Source organism: Xiphias gladius, chromosome 18 (genome assembly GCF_016859285.1).
Source record: "Xiphias gladius isolate SHS-SW01 ecotype Sanya breed wild chromosome 18, ASM1685928v1, whole genome shotgun sequence".
NCBI lineage: Eukaryota > Metazoa > Chordata > Actinopteri > Istiophoriformes > Xiphiidae > Xiphias > Xiphias gladius.
Genome location: NC_053417.1, coordinates 17262790 through 17279007, shown reverse-complemented (window position 1 = coordinate 17279007; position 16218 = coordinate 17262790). Strand labels below are relative to the sequence as shown.

The window sequence follows — 16218 nt, the reverse complement described above, 5'->3', positions numbered from 1 at the left end:
GTTTCTTCCTCTGAGGTATGTTGCTTTATGATAACATACACACACAAAGATAAGAGAGAGAGAGAGAGAGAGAGAGAGAGAGAGAGAGCGGTGACACAAACAAGTGGAGAGCCTGAGAGAAAAAGAGAAAAATGAGGAGAGAAATCTGGGAAAATTGGACTCTTAGAAAATCCGTCTGGGAGTTGGTGAAGGCAGGAAACTCTGAACTATGGCAAGAACTGATTCTGAGGAAATCAAGTCCTCCGACACCTTTGGCCCACAGATATCTGCCTCTCCAGCAGACACAGCTTAACCTCGGACTAACACCACTCAAAGACAAAATACCTTTGCTAAGCCTGGATTACCTCCTCTTTATAGAGAAAGGTCCAGCTCGGCTCCGCAAGCTGTGCTGTGATACTGATATTTAGGATGTTTTTTTTTCCACTTAGGACATAATTCATAGCACAACTCTTGACCCCCCTCAAAGAAGTCCCCAGTCAACATTCCTCTATCTCTCTTTTTGGCCTGTCTTCTTGCGATGTGCAGACGACTTCATTGATTTTCTAGAGGGGGGGGGCACACTCAGCCAGAGGTCATCTCCACCTTTTGACTTCAACCTTCCGAGGGAGGGCTAAAAACAATAGTGAGATGATTTAAAGCAAGAGCAGCGGGAGGGAGGGAGAGAAGGGGACTTGTTTTTGTTTTGTTTTGTTTCCTCCATGTCAGACCCGAGCCAGTGTAATGCTCATGAACAGCAACAGGCAGCAATTTTACTGTTCACTAAGTTTGAGGACAACAACTGGTCCAACCAAAGAAACATTTCTAGTCAAAGTGGGAAAAATACAAGGCAGTAAAATTAAGATGGCAACCGACTTTTTCACAGAGGCAGGAACAATAATGAGAAACAAACAATGAGAGATATGCAGGGATTCTGCAGCTCTACAACTGAGGCTAGATTTATGATCTACTCTTAAGCCAAATAAAGACCCACGACTGTTTAACTCTACCCTGTACAGTATATTCATGGGTAGTTAACATCATATGTGTTTCGTTTAATTATAGAGGACACTTGTATAAATCTATCAAACAAAGAAGGTTTAACCCTCTATGTGAGAACCATTAAATGGGAATGCCAAATTTCAAGGAACAGACAATGAATGTTTTATCAGGAAAACAACAAGTCCTCCAATTGAAATAACTAAATATGGAATTGTATTTCTGATCTGATGCCACTATTAGTGCAATGACACCGTTTGTCTTCCCAAACAAAAATCACCGTTGAAAAATAAATCTGTTTTATCATGTGACAACACTATGATTAAGGTTTTCTTAGGTTCAGGCACAAAAACAACTTGGTTAGGTTTAGGGAAAGGTCCTGTTTTGGGTTAAAATAAGCACTTTGTTAAGGTTGGGGAATCTTGGTTATCATGTTTACAATGAAAGCCATGTGGTTAAGGTTACAGAACAACCATAGTAATGATTAAATAAAAAAGTTAACTGTAGGTGAGAAACAGGAAAAGAACGACAGTCTCCCAAGCTAAAGTCTGATGTTTTGGTGACCCATCCATTCACCCGAATACTTTTGTTAACAGACAACATGGGGTTAAGGTGGTTCTGTCCTTTTAAAACAGGGTTAAAGTCCATCTCAGACGACTTATGTTACTCTTCTGAGTAATACACCTCAAAGAGGGCAAGATTTAACTCTCACCCTCTTCGACGTGTATTACTCAGAATTTGTGATCGGAACCTACCTGAGGATATTGTTACCTTTATGCAAATAAGCTCTGAGAAGCAACAAAAGAGTAACGCCTGCAGATTGGACACTGTTTCAGATCACTTTATGAGATCGTGTAAAGAAAAGGAAGGACTTAAAGTGAGTGTTCTATTCACTGTAGAACTAAAGTATTGACAGTGAAGACTACGGGGAGGAAGAATAGAGAATATGTCTGTGTCTCAGCTGTGTGTTCACTCTCGCCACACAGAAACCAGTGGCATCCTCATGTATCTTCTCTTTGTGCAGTGAGATAGATCAGGGGCTGTCTCTCTACCACCACGCAGATGGATTGCTAATTGTAATGGGGGCCCAGAACAGCTAACAATTAGACCTGAACAAAGATGGATGTGGATGGGGGGTGGGAGGGATGGGGCAAAGCATGTAAGGAGAGAAAAAAAGAGGGAGAAGACAGGATGTGAACAGAAGAGGCTGGAAAATGCTCAGGGACTAGTACTGCACTTTCTCTCCTCAATAATTCCCCCTCCCCTTCCTCCTGTCTGCTCTCCTGTTGTCGTTAAAGTACTGTGAAAGGCAATCTTGAATGGCCATGCTATTTTACTCTCAGTTAAACATAGCCTTATTCTAAGAAATGATCTGAGGAAGAATGTATTTTCTGTGACATATAACCACGTGCCGGTAATAAATGCTGAGCAAATGATGTTTTTCTATGGTAAATGACCAGTGACACTTGCTAAATGGTTGGCTTAATGGCTGAGAAGGTCATGTGTCATTAAGGTTATGGAGCATTAAAGAACAATACATATTATGTAGAGGGTAGTAATGGGGTACTGAAGGGTATGGCATGCCTGAGTAATGCTTGGGTGGGCCATTAAAAATCAGTTGTCAATGATAACGACTCTATCATACACCATCTACACTGGGGTTACCACCTTTTATAGTGTGATAGACTGTTGTCTGCCAATCTAGAGTTAAGGAACATTACATTAATATAATTCAACATACACAGCTGAACACATGTCAACAGCAGTTGTTATAAAGGGTAGTAAAATCCATTTCAGTTGTTACAAATTCTACAATAAGCATCTAAAACCATGCTTTATGCATTCTTGCTATATCTGTATCTAATTTCAGGGCATTCCATCCAATAGCTGTCAAAGTATTTTGGTCTAAATCACAAAAGGAGGAAAAGGGAATCATCAAAGTCATCCGGGAACAATGAATGTCTGTACAAAACTTCATGGCGATCGATCCGATACTTTTTGAGATTTTTCAGTCTGGACCAAAGTGATGGACTGGCCGACAGAACCACGTTTGCCTTCCTTAGAATAAAAGGAGACAGAAAGGAAAAGCTGTTTTAGTTACCAACCAGATGGGATGTTAAATCAAATCATTTCCACAGGATCTACCTCTAAAGCTAGCACAATATGTAATTGGAGACATGCTCCACTGGTTTTAAGCACACAAGCTTAAATGCTAAAAAACACTTAATCCTGTGGGCTAGTTAAAGACAGAGATGGTACACGGATTGCATCTCTTAAATACTCGAAAATATCACATTTCCAAAACTATCATCATCCCTGGCACTTAAACCTTGATTTGCTGTAGTAATACCTCTCTAAAGGATCAAGGTATCCAAGTGTAGTACTATTATGAAGGCAATAATAAGGCGTTTGAGTCATGCTGTTATGAAATGGAGAAAACCTATCCGTTGGATGTATGGGTGCTTGAGCAAATCGCTGACCTCACTGCAGGCAAGGCAGGGAAGCTTTCAAGGGCCTTAGGGAGTCATTTAGTACTGGTTAATGATGACAGCACTGTCATGCTACACTGGTCTGTTGGTTGGTACTTCTAGAGGTGTGTGTCTGGTAGCGAGCGGTGTGTGGGACACTGCACCACACTGCGGCTCAGTGGCGAACACACAGGACGGTGGAACAGACGAAGGTCAGGCCTAAACTGACAGGAAGTATGGTGGTTGTTTGCATGCGTGCATGCGCGCGCGCACACACACACACACACACACACACACACACACACACACACACACACACACACACACACACACACACCCACAAGGACATGGATTCATGCACCCCAGCAAATGCACATACATACACAAGCAGACGGACAGACACACACCTTCCTTCCAGCCAACACCTCATCTGGGTGATAGCTATTTCAGGAAAGAACACAGCATTAGGACACAGATCGCCTCAAGCTCTCCCCCCTTTTCACTCTCCCCCTGCCTCCCTGGCCTTCCTTGTCACCGCTCCCCTCCTATCCTTTTTTCTTCTGTCATCGGTTCCAACCTGTTTTCCAACTAGATCATTTTCCCAACCTTCCAACCCTCTTTCTGTCCCCCTGTGTCTCCTCTCATCCCCGCACACTTGGCTGTGTTACACCGGAGTCTTGCTTGGCAGACAAGGTTATGGTTAGTTAAGACTGGGCAGCGGTCAGGCCACGGTCGAACTGCAGGACTTTAAACAGATTTAAACTACAACCAGTGAGCATGTGGAGAGATGGATGGCAGTAATCACAGAGAGGGCGAGAGAGGTGGTGGTAGTGGTGGTGTGTGTGTGTGTGTGTGTGTGGGGGGGGGTTCGGGTGGAGAAAGAGGAGCAGAGCTGAGGGGAGAGGAGAAGAAATAAGCAAAAGGAGTGAAAAAAGTGTTGCTAATAGAGGTGTGAACAACAGTGATGAGAGAGAGCAATGGAAAATATGTGATATTGTGTGCATGTCTGCCAGATCCAAACAAACACACCACTATCTATCTCAGGAAAACAAAAAACTGTCAGGCTTGCCCTTATACAAGTCCCGTTTTGTATTAGCGCCAGCTGATGCTGCTACCCAGTTTGGCTCACTGACATACCACAGCATGATTCCTTATAGGTCTAAAGGCTGGGGTATTTACCCGAAGGAAGGTAGGATCTTTTTAAACTTTCCACAGCGTAAACAAAAGTTTACATAATCCATTTATGAATTTGTGCCTGTGTGTGTTTTGTTGTGATACTTACAAGGATAAAATCTGCTCACAAGAACAGACCCACAAAGAAAATCACGCGAGGAGGGTAAATTTTGCTGGTTTTCAATTCTTCTGACAGGCTTTTAGGGTTTAGGCTTGGGTTTTTGTATAAGAATCGAGTAATGATAACAGGTTGCGGAGTTAAAGGGAGATTTTGATAATTTGATATTTGACATTATAAGAGTTCTTCCTAAGAGTTAGAACGGTACACTTAGTTCAGCTCTGGTCATGGATATCCATGCAGTCGAGTAATAGCTCAATGTTTTAGGTTTCTAAAGACTTTAAAAATTGATTTTTAAATATTCATGACTCAAACACTCAGACTATATATATTTTAGTGACTTTAACAAATTTTCATTACCATATAAAAAATCCAGTACAACTTTCTAATAATTTATCTACTCAAGTTTTAACTATTGGCTTTATTAATGGTTAATAAATCAGTTATAGATCATAGATTAGTTACAAAAAATGACTAACAAAGAGTTTTGGGTAGCCAGATTTGATAAAATCCCTTTGGCAGCTATTTGTTAATAAATATTATTGGGGTTCACACTTTCTGATAAAGTAATCAGGCCTGTAGTTACACATGTTAATAAGTTGTTGGTAAATGTCAATTTTTCCATGTTCTCCGCAGGTTTTTCTATAAGTGGTCCATTACAAGCTCTTTCTGATGAAATGATAAGTGCAAAAAGGACAAAGTGTAGTGCAGGTAAACACCTACCAGATGTTTTTTACAACTGGCAACCTAAAAGTTTTTCTTATTAATGGCTTAAACTGCTCTGTAAAGCATTAGTTGATGATTTATTAATAAGTCATAAAACCCGTAGTAACAACTTAAAAACCCTTTATAAAGGATGTTTTATTACCAAAAATCCTAATGTGTGTGTGTGTGTGTGCATGTGTGTGGGTTTGTGTATTAAAATGCGCTATTAATTTAGATCAGCCATCAATATCTGGAGTTTACTGCCTCTTTGAAACTGAGGCACTGAGCTACAGTAGACTGACCCTAGCAGGATGTACTTTAAGCTGCACACAGAGACATTGTAAGGAAGACATCAGTATTGTCTGACTCTGGGTAAGGGGGAAATATAGGAAGGTCACGTTTTAGGTACCCATGTCAAGGGATAAGGGCCATTAAAGTGTGGTGATACTCACTGAATATGCACCCCACAGCTCCTGCTAATGTGAATATACTGTAAGTGAATATGCATTATACACACATCTTCATTAGTCTTAGGGAAGATCTGAACCCCGTGGAGTCCCTTCCTCTCGGGGAGAGAAACGTCAGAGCTCCCCTCTGGGCTGGAGGTCTGGAGGTCCAACCCTCTGGGGCCCAGTTGAAGGGAAATAAAACTGTGTTCACCTGTACCTTCTGCGCCCGCCGCTTGTCTGCTCTCTGATTCTGGTGATAGATGCGGCTAAAGTTGGAGACGATGACTGGGACAGGCAGGGCAATTACCAGCACCCCACTCAGAGAGCAGATTGAACCAAAGATCTTCCCTGCAATCGTCTTAGGAACCATGTCTCCGTACCTGCGAGAGGTGACAGAAAGAAAGAGAGAATAAACTTAGTGAAATGTCTTATTATGCATTCAATTAAAATCTGTCATTGGTAGCTCAACCTTTCAGACACACACAGCCGACTGGAGGTCATTCACATCACAAAGACACAAACATACACATACACACAGATGCACTATCAACCAGTTCAACTTGCTGCCCATTCATTCTTCATGTACAAGACTTTCATCTTTCTTTTCAGGCCTCTGCATGCTGCACGTGTTCATCCCCACGAGAGTAAAGCTTGACCTGCGGACTCTATCCCACCCCATGAGACAAAGAGAGAGGCTACCACCAAACCCTAAACAGTAAAAAAAATTCCAAGGACTCATTCACCGAGGGCAGATACTATTAACCTTTAGAACATGGTGAATGCCAGGGACATTTCCCAAAAGTAATTTAGCCCAATTCAGTCTGAAATATTTGCAAATCAAAAGCAATTCCGTCTCGAGTTCAAAGACAGACAACACAATTACAATAAGTATATTAAATTCTCTTTTTTCTAAGGTAGAAGCCACACTGCGGGAATCAGGAGTGGATGGAAATGACAAAAGAAAGAGGAGAAGAATATCAAAAGCTAAAAGAGCATGACTTCAGTTGGAAAAGCAACCTTTATTTCTAATAATGTTAATTTCTTATTCATGAGTAAAAAGAGAGGCAATTTGTTCTTGTGTTCCAGCTAAACAAGAAGTTAAACTGAATTTATTAGAACTGACTCCAAGTCAGTCTACAAATAAACCTGGAACAAATAGCCTTTAAACATCCAGCATTATACTGTATGTAATTATGTAATGACTGATTGTGGAAAGTTTCCAGTTCGATTGACGTTCGGAGGCTGAAAGGAAAAGTCGCAGCAGAAGAAAAGCCTAAAGGACAGCAGCAAAATGTTGCAAGCAAATCTGTCTCATCACACTCAATCCTGTAGAAAGCAACGTGACGTGTCAGAAACAGTGAAAACGGAGATGTAGTGGTGTCAGTGAGCTGTACTGTGAACACAGCATAGACACAAACCACATGTTCAAATACTGTCATTTTAAGAAGGGGACACTTCATGCCAGGCAACAAAAGTTTTGCATATACATGTATCAGTGATGTAAAGTAAAGTTACCTAAGTATTGTACAGTACATAAGTACAATTCTGAGCTACTTGTTCTTTACTTGAGTATTTTAATTTAATGCTACTTGATACTTTTACTCCACTACAATTCAGAGGGAAATATTTTGTATTATATATATTTTTACTCCATTACACATACGTACAGTCAAGTCGTACAGTACAGACAGTGACTCCAGTCATTGTTACTTTACAGATGAAAAATTTAAAAGCCTGCAATGAGCATAAAAAAATCCAATGCATTGTTATAGAGTAAATTAAAACACTGAGCAGTAGATTAAAATTACGTCTACTACAGCCTGCTATAACATTGAAATGCTGCTTGTATGTTAATGCATCAGTAATAATGATGCAAAAAGTATAATACAATAAATATAATATATAATATATAAAAATATTAAATGTAACATATTACAAAGCCAGTTTTTTCCTGTATAATGAGCACTTTCACTTTTATACTTTTAAGGACATTTTGCTGACAAAACTTACAGAATATATTATGTACTTAAATACAATTTTAAATACAGGACTTTTACTGGTAATGTAGTATTTTTACGCTGTGGTTTTGCTAATTTTACTAGTGTACAAGATCGGAATACTTATTCCACCACACACATAAAAAGGAAAAACCACACGCTTAGTCTTATGTTTGCATGATTTTGTGCATTTTTCCCCCCCCTGGAAATTCCTCTTTTCCACTGATATTTCACCAACATTGCAAGCCAGTGTGTGACAGATTTTAGACAGATTTTCACAGATACAAATAACACAAGCACAGAACAGCATTCGGCATCGGTCCCCTGATGCATCTGTCATGTATATTATGGGCCCCTATGGACTTGGCAGAGCATAGATCTAGTCAATCAACCTGTTACTGCAGCTGGGCACGCATGCATATGCAACTGGAGTTACCGCCTCGCGGTTGTATGCCTCCACGAACCAGTCAAGTTGCAGGATATATAGTCACAATCTTGCCTTCTGTTCCTGAGTTATGGCGCTGAATAATGGCCAGAAAAGTGTTTTTGCAGAACATGATTTCATGATTTCACAACTAAGTTGACCTTTCATTGTTTGGATATAAAATGTCATCACTTCATAATTTTATCCTATTAAACAATTTATGTTAAACTTTGTCATTATTAGCGTATGAATTATTGAGTTATGGCCATAAACGTGTTTTGTGAGGTGACAGCGACCTCGACCTTTGACCAGATTTTTCTAATGAGCTCCTCCTTGAGTCCAAGTGAATGATTGTGCCAAATTTGAAGAAATTCCCCTCAGGCGTTCGTGAGACATCACATTCATGAAAATGGGACCTACGTACATACGTACTGACAACCTGAAAAACATAATGCCTCTAGCCTCAGCTGTTGCCAGAGGCAAAAAAACTGGCTCTCATACACATGCAGGCATACACACCAGTCTGCACATGCGGGGCTGTAAACTTCCATCAGATATATTGCAGTCCTTCCAAACAAAGCCTTAAAAATGATTAAAAAAAAAAAAAAATCTTCATAATGTCATTACTGCTTTTACTTTGGGTCCTGTTCAAGCAGCATGTTTCACAGCAACTAAATGAGAATGAGGCTGTTTGTATAGTAATGACATTAAACAGAGGAACCCTAACAAAATACTTGAAATGTACATCCAAGTCTTGCAGATATCAAGAAACATGTTGCTCAATGGCACTCATCAAAATTCATCCACTTTGACAGATCACAGAGAGCAGCACTGGTCTAATCTCCTTAAGAAGTTGTTGTCACGATAGTCGTTTTATAATCTAATGAAGCACTTTTCCCAGAGTCCGTTGCGGAATGGTAACACACATACACATAAACCACAGACACACAAAAAAACCCATTCAGTTCATTTTGGAGAAAGAGATGAAACAATAGATGAAACCTCATACTCATTAGTCCCCGGTTTTGGCAAATACAAGCCCAATATGAAGCCATTTAAGTGGAGGGTGGTTTTTGCATCAACAAAGCAAAGCACTGCCCACACACAGTGAACTGCTGGTCCACAGCCATAACTGAGAGTATACTTACAGAGAACAGTCATTGTCTCTCCCAAGAACTTTAATGGCCTTTCTACCCAAATTAGGCAATAACAATCTCATCACTGGTACTAAGGCCCTATCACTACGACGCGATTCATCTCCTCCCCTCTCCAGAAGATGTTTCCATTAGGAGGAATGAAAAGCTAATCATATTCATCTGCAAGCCTTCTTTAATGGGATCCTATCAGATTGCCTGATAGAGACCCTTCTCTCCTAATACTACAGTCAATTTGCCGCTCCCATTTAGTCAAGCTGGTCTGTCTCTGATGATACCATCTCTGAGCCATTATACATGACACAGAGATAAAGCTGGGCTTGCACACATTAAAGAAAGAGAAAGCTGTAATAAGTTGTGTGAGGGTGTGCATGTGCGTGTGTTTGCATGTGATAAGCGAGGTTCAATGTAATTTCTCCCCCTCCTGCCTGGATTAACGCTGGGGCCATTTCTGACTTTGCAAGACCACACTGAGGGTGGAGAACGAGGTGGAGGTGGAGGTAAATGTCTCAGGAAGGAACACGATGGATAAGCAGTGAAAGGAGGTATACTGGAGGGCGAGCTATTTTCTCTGCAGATGCAGTGCACTCATGGGTTTTCTTTTCACTCCATCAGCCCCTGCCATCCCCTCTTGCTCATACCACACTCACACACAACCATGAGTTTGCTGTATATTATATGTGTTTCCTCACATATAAACAAATACAGGGTGCAAGCATAGATCCTACAAACACACACACACACACACACACACACACACACACACACACACACACACACACACACACACACACACACACACACACACACACACACACACACGTGTCCCTTTGTTGGTTTGTTTGTTTGTCAGCAGGGTTACGCAAAGGCTACTGAACCATTTCACCAAACTTGGTGGAGGGATGGGGCATGGGCCAGGCAAAAACCCATTAAATTTTGGGGCTGATCCAGATCATTTACAATAAATTTGAATTTTTTTTCATTGAAGACTGGTGCACATTAAAGTCATATGTTTTTTGATATGATAATTTTTCATGATTTCCTTTTTAATAATGATGTTTCTAAACATATGTTTATATTTGTTACATGTTTAATCTCCCTAAGGGGAACCACGCAGTAAGCTCTTTGAGCTTCTTTGCTCAACATGTACATTGTTTTTTCATTTATTTCTGTCTCATGTCCTGCTCTAAATGTGTGTGGGCACACACACACAAACTAAACATGCATGTTACACATACAGTAGACACACAAGCCAACTTGCTAACACAGAATGCACTGCCATCTCCAGTAGGGGATTTCAACCGTCCAGGGGGTCAATCCACTGCAAGGGATTGTGGTCCAAGCAGAATCAATTAGGCTGTGTCTGAAGGGAACGGAGACAAATTGCAGAGGAATCACATGGGATTTGGTGTGTGAATGGAAACCCTCAATACTTCATATGTCTCTGTCCTGCTTCCCTCTCTTCCTCCCTCCCTCCCTTTTTAATAGAAGCATCCTGTCTTGAACACATCAGTAAATATGTCATTATGATCTTGCCACACATTTATAAAAGCAGTTTATGATCCACGAAGTGGAAACAAATTCCAGTAACTAATATTTACTCTGTGACTCAGCTCAGAACAGGTAATCTCAAGCTTATTGTGCAGATGGTTTTTAGTATACCTATACAATAAAAAGACTATGAGAATTAAATTTTTTACTAAGCATATATTTATATCATTTGTAGGCTATAAACAGTGTTTGTGTATACAGTCCTTTGATCATGGCCACTTTCATACTTGTTGTTTTGTACTACACTCTATGTTGGATGGGTTTATCAGTGTGAATTTAAAGGGATGTACTGTGCTCACACACACAAACACACAAACACAAACACACACACACACACACACACACACACACACACACACACACACACACACACACACACACACACACAATGCGGTCAGGTGGGCAGTTCAGCTCTCGGTCAGGGTTGTCACATCCCATCATAGGAGGGCCTCTGTGGGTTATATTAATAAAGTCTAGGAAGGATGGGAGGTTATTTAGTGGGACTGAATGCTCTTGTGAGGGTATGTGTGATGGATGGGCTTATCACAGATGGTCTGAGGGCTGACAGACACAGTTTTGTTATGATGGCAGATCATGTCATGTCAGGTCAGGAGAGCACAGCACATCCCTTTAAATTCACACTGATAACCCATCCAGCATAGAGTGTAGTAGTTCTGAGCAGAGTCACAGAGTAAATATTAGTTACTGGAATTTGTTTCCACTTCGTGGATCATAAACTGCTTTTATAAATGTGTGGCAAGATCATAATGACATATTTACTGATGGGTTCAAGAAAGGATGCTTCTATTAAAAAGGGAGGGAGGGAGGAAGAGAGGGAAGCAGGACAGAGACATATGAAGTATTGAGGGTTTCCATTCACACACCAAATCCCATGTGATTCCTCTGCAATTTGTCTCCGTTCCCTTCAGACACAGCCTAATTGATTCTGCTTGGACCACAATCCCTTGCAGTGGATTGACCCCCTGGACGGTTGAAATCCCCTACTGGAGATGGCAGTGCATTCTGTGTTAGCAAGTTGGCTTGTGTGTCTACTGTATGTGTAACATGCATGTTTAGTTTGTGTGTGTGTGCCCACACACATTTAGAGCAGGACATGAGACAGAAATAAATGAAAAAACAATGTACATGTTGAGCAAAGAAGCTCAAAGAGCTTACTGCGTGGTTCCCCTTAGGGAGATTAAACATGTAACAAATATAAACATATGTTTAGAAACATCATTATTTATAAAGGAAATCATGAAAAATTATCATATCAAAAAACATATGACTTTAATGTGCACCAGACTTCAATGAAAAAACATTCAAATTTATTGTAAATGAAATGGATCAGCCCCAAAATTTAATGGGTTTTTGCCTGGCCCATGCCCCATCCCTCCACCAAGTTTGGTGAAATGGTTCAGTAGCCTTTGCGTTATCCTGCTGACAAACAAATGTACAAACCAACAAACAGACACGGGTGATCACATAAACTCCTTGGCAGAAGTAATAATCTGTTAGGTTTTAAACCAATAATGGAAATGCATATTTAAAAACATTTAGAGCCGGAATGACTGGTTGCTTAATTAATTAGTCGATCAACTACATCGACTATTTTTATAATCTGTCATTTTTCAAGAAAAATGCCAAGCATTCTGTTGTTACAGCTTCTCCAATGTGAGGTTGCTACTTTTCTTTGTAAACTGACTAATTTGGGGTTTTGGACTGTTGGTCTGATAAAATAAGACATTTGAAAATGTCATCTTGGGCCCAGAAAAAAAAACCCAATAGCACTAGCAGTACTATCAAAAAGATAGTAAAAAGATATTAAGGGCAACACACACTGGTTGTGCTGTTACAGGGCGAGGAAAGTGTAGATCCGATAACTTTACTTACCAAATTATTTTACCGGCACACTTCATTTTGTAGACATATCTTAAAGAACAACAAAAATTATCAATTGAGATTTCACCAAGAATCTCACATATGTCTTTCTGTCAGCAAAACTAAAAAAGGAAAAACATTTATATTAAATTCAGGGTCCATGTGTTCATTTTAAACCATTCTTAATAGGAGGTACTTTTTGGTTTATATTTAATCCTGGAGGAGGATCTTCACCACAGTCCTCAATTTCCACCAGGTTTGCTGAGAAAGCTCAGACCTTTCAGCACCATGGAGAGCTATTATAGCTCCTATGTATAGCGACTGCTCACACACACACACACACACACACACACGCACACACACGTACACATGCACGCACACACACACGTGCACACACACACACACACACACACACACACACACACACACACACACACACACACACACACACACACACACACAATTTGTGGTCCATAATTAAAAACCTTAAACTCTAACAAAGCTGCAGTGTCAAGGGCTGTACAATAAAGTTAAAATATCAATATACACTGTATTACGATATGGCAAATGAATGCAAATTCATATACAAAATGATCAATTGATAATTAACTGTGTTTTACTGTTATGCATTACAGACAGACATCTTCTAATATGCAAACCAACAACTAGTAGAAGTTGTATTGTTAGTTTTCAAGTAAAATTAGCTTGAACTCATTAATTTGGACTACAGAATTTTGTGCAATAATTTCACAATATGATCTTATCGTTATGATAGGAATTCACCAAAAGTTCACTATTGATAATTACCAACAAAAGCAGAACCAATGTAATATGTCATTGCTTCTCCAGACTATAAAAATGGCATACAGTATGATTATAATGCATTCCTACTCCCACCAAACTGTTCAGTGCCACTGTAAGGATATAGAAAGTAGACTTATTTCAGCATATTTAACATTCATATCCAAAGCCGAGGTTGACTTTGAAAAATACATGTGTTGCAACAGTGGCCATAAATGATGATGCCCCATAAAAATATCCATAAGTGGTATTCGAGTTCCATTTTTATTGGGAACCTGTCACAGGCCAATGAAGCTTAGCTCTTTTGGGTTCAGCAGAGTGAAAGATTGTCTCTCCAGGCCTCTAACCCTCAACCACTCATCCATCTGTACTCTCATCTGACATTTCATGGCCAGTCACTCAGATGGAAGTTACTCTGATGACACACTGCTCTTCAGGGATGGGCCAAACATCTGAAATCACCTCCACAAATGTCAGTGCAGGAAAGCAAGAAAGAAAGAGAGGGAGGAACAACAGGTAGGCTGACAGATAGGTCGACGGGAGAGCAAGAAGAACAGTATGAGAAAAAGGTAACATAAGAAGACAGCAGAGCAGAGAATAAGATAGTGTCAATGCTAATATGCAGAGGGTTAGATGTGTTTGGTTAAATATACCTCAAAAGATGTCTTAATACGGATTAAATCAGATACACTGGAGCTGCAATAATCTCAGCTCTCCCTTAAAACAGCTCAGCACAGACATGAACTCTGATTGTGATCCTGATTTGTGGAGCTCGATTAAGGCTTGACTCGGAAAATTGACTGATTAACCAGTGTGCTTACTGAGAAAGTAAAGAAGGCTCAAAAACAGTTACTCTGTCTGAGATGATCCTCGGTAGAAAAGCTCCAGACTGTGTGGTTGTTATGAAATGCCACATCGAAGACGTACTGAAAGGAGTTATATTTCAGGAAAATGACTGGTGGGTTTCTGTTGGAAAGTCCCGCTGTCACCTTACCTATTTACAATAAGAGTGTGCACCAGGACTAAGTGCAGTGGCTTATTCACATTACTAATATGGCTACACAAGATCTGGTGATTAACTTCCAAACAAATTGCAGTTTGGATGGGTGGTGTGGGGAAGCAACAGTGACCTTTGATGCAAACAAAAATATTTGGGGAAAAACTAACTCCAAATGACAGCACACAGCACTCCACCTTGCACCAGTCAAGAAACCATTCTGAAGCGAAGGCTACAGAATTAAACTGAATGAAAAACATGAATGTGGTTTTCACAGCAATATTAGCATGAAGGACAGTATACAGCCCCTTCTTTGAATGGCATGTTAATTGCATCAGTGACCTTGTTCTGAACAACTCTACAATAGAAACCTGGGTATTGTGAAAGGGGTTTACAATGCCAACAGCTGAAATCTAAATCTTGATCTGTGAAAATGACAGAAAAATGTTCTGGGCAGCTGCCTTCATAGCTTCTTATATTTCCTCCAACACATTCATTGTCATTCACCTTTGTGTAATACTTCCATTAACCACCTCCTATCATCTATAGTAGGCAACGGCTAAAGTAACTTATTTTCTTCATTGTACTGTGAATGGTGTAATCAGGGCCTGAGAGATATTGTAAGCCTGAAATGAACCATTGTATTGCTGCAATATAAATTATATTTTACATTTATGTGAATGTAAGGGAATAACGAAAGTGCTGTGACAGCATTTCAGCTCCGATTCCAATCGTTCACATATGACTACAGATGTGGGACACATATTACAACACCACAATTGCAATATCTACATTGCTGTTTATCTGCTAGCTAAATGCTTAGGTTGCACCATAAAACTTTTGCTTGAGAAAGGTGCTTTTATTCTTGTGCATGCTATTACTGTTTGTTGCTGGAGCAGTGTTGTGTTTCCTCTTATGGAAAATACAACAAATAACCATCTGTGTTTGATGGAAATAGAATTAGTGAACAAAACTGTCATTTTTGAGCCATAGAGTAGTTGGAAGTACTTAGCCACCACCTGGCTGGATTACGTCAGAATAATTCATCTGCAAAAATTATGGCAAAATCTAATTTGTTAGTCTTCCAGACTGTACTGTAAGGGAGGCATATAGGTTATTTCCTCATTTACAATTGTCAAATGATGAGAAGGGAATGGGAGAAAGAAACACACAGATAAGTTGATAAAGTGAGGGGCATTACTCTCACACTGCACTGCACACAGAGGAAAAGGTCATTATCATCACTCACTGCACAACCAATCGCACAGTGAATCACACTGAGCGATTGCGACCATTTCTCCCTAACACACATCCAGTTTGCTACATTATGACTTGGAAAGGACTAACTTCAACACTCTGCAGCGTTTCATCCCAGCACAGACTTTTCCCAGCATCGTGGTTTACATTTCAGTTTACCACAACCAAAGAGAGAGTGCTTGAATTTGATTGGCCAGATGGTCTGCATTGTTCTCAGGCAACTGTACAGCTCTGACCTAGCATCTCCATCACTGTCCTAAATAAATGT

General features: G+C 40.1%; 1 protein-coding gene across 5 annotated transcripts in view; it reads right to left on the bottom strand.

The window, feature by feature from the left end:
- kcnd3 (potassium voltage-gated channel, Shal-related subfamily, member 3) overlaps positions 1 to 16218 on the bottom strand; it is a 95418-nt gene that overhangs the window by 11363 nt on the left and 67837 nt on the right. For all 5 annotated transcript variants that reach the window (XM_040151750.1, XM_040151748.1, XM_040151749.1 and 2 more), the window contains one exon: positions 6100 to 6268. In XM_040151750.1, the coding sequence (XP_040007684.1) occupies positions 6100 to 6268 (169 nt within the window). The remainder of the gene's footprint in view (positions 1 to 6099; positions 6269 to 16218) is intronic.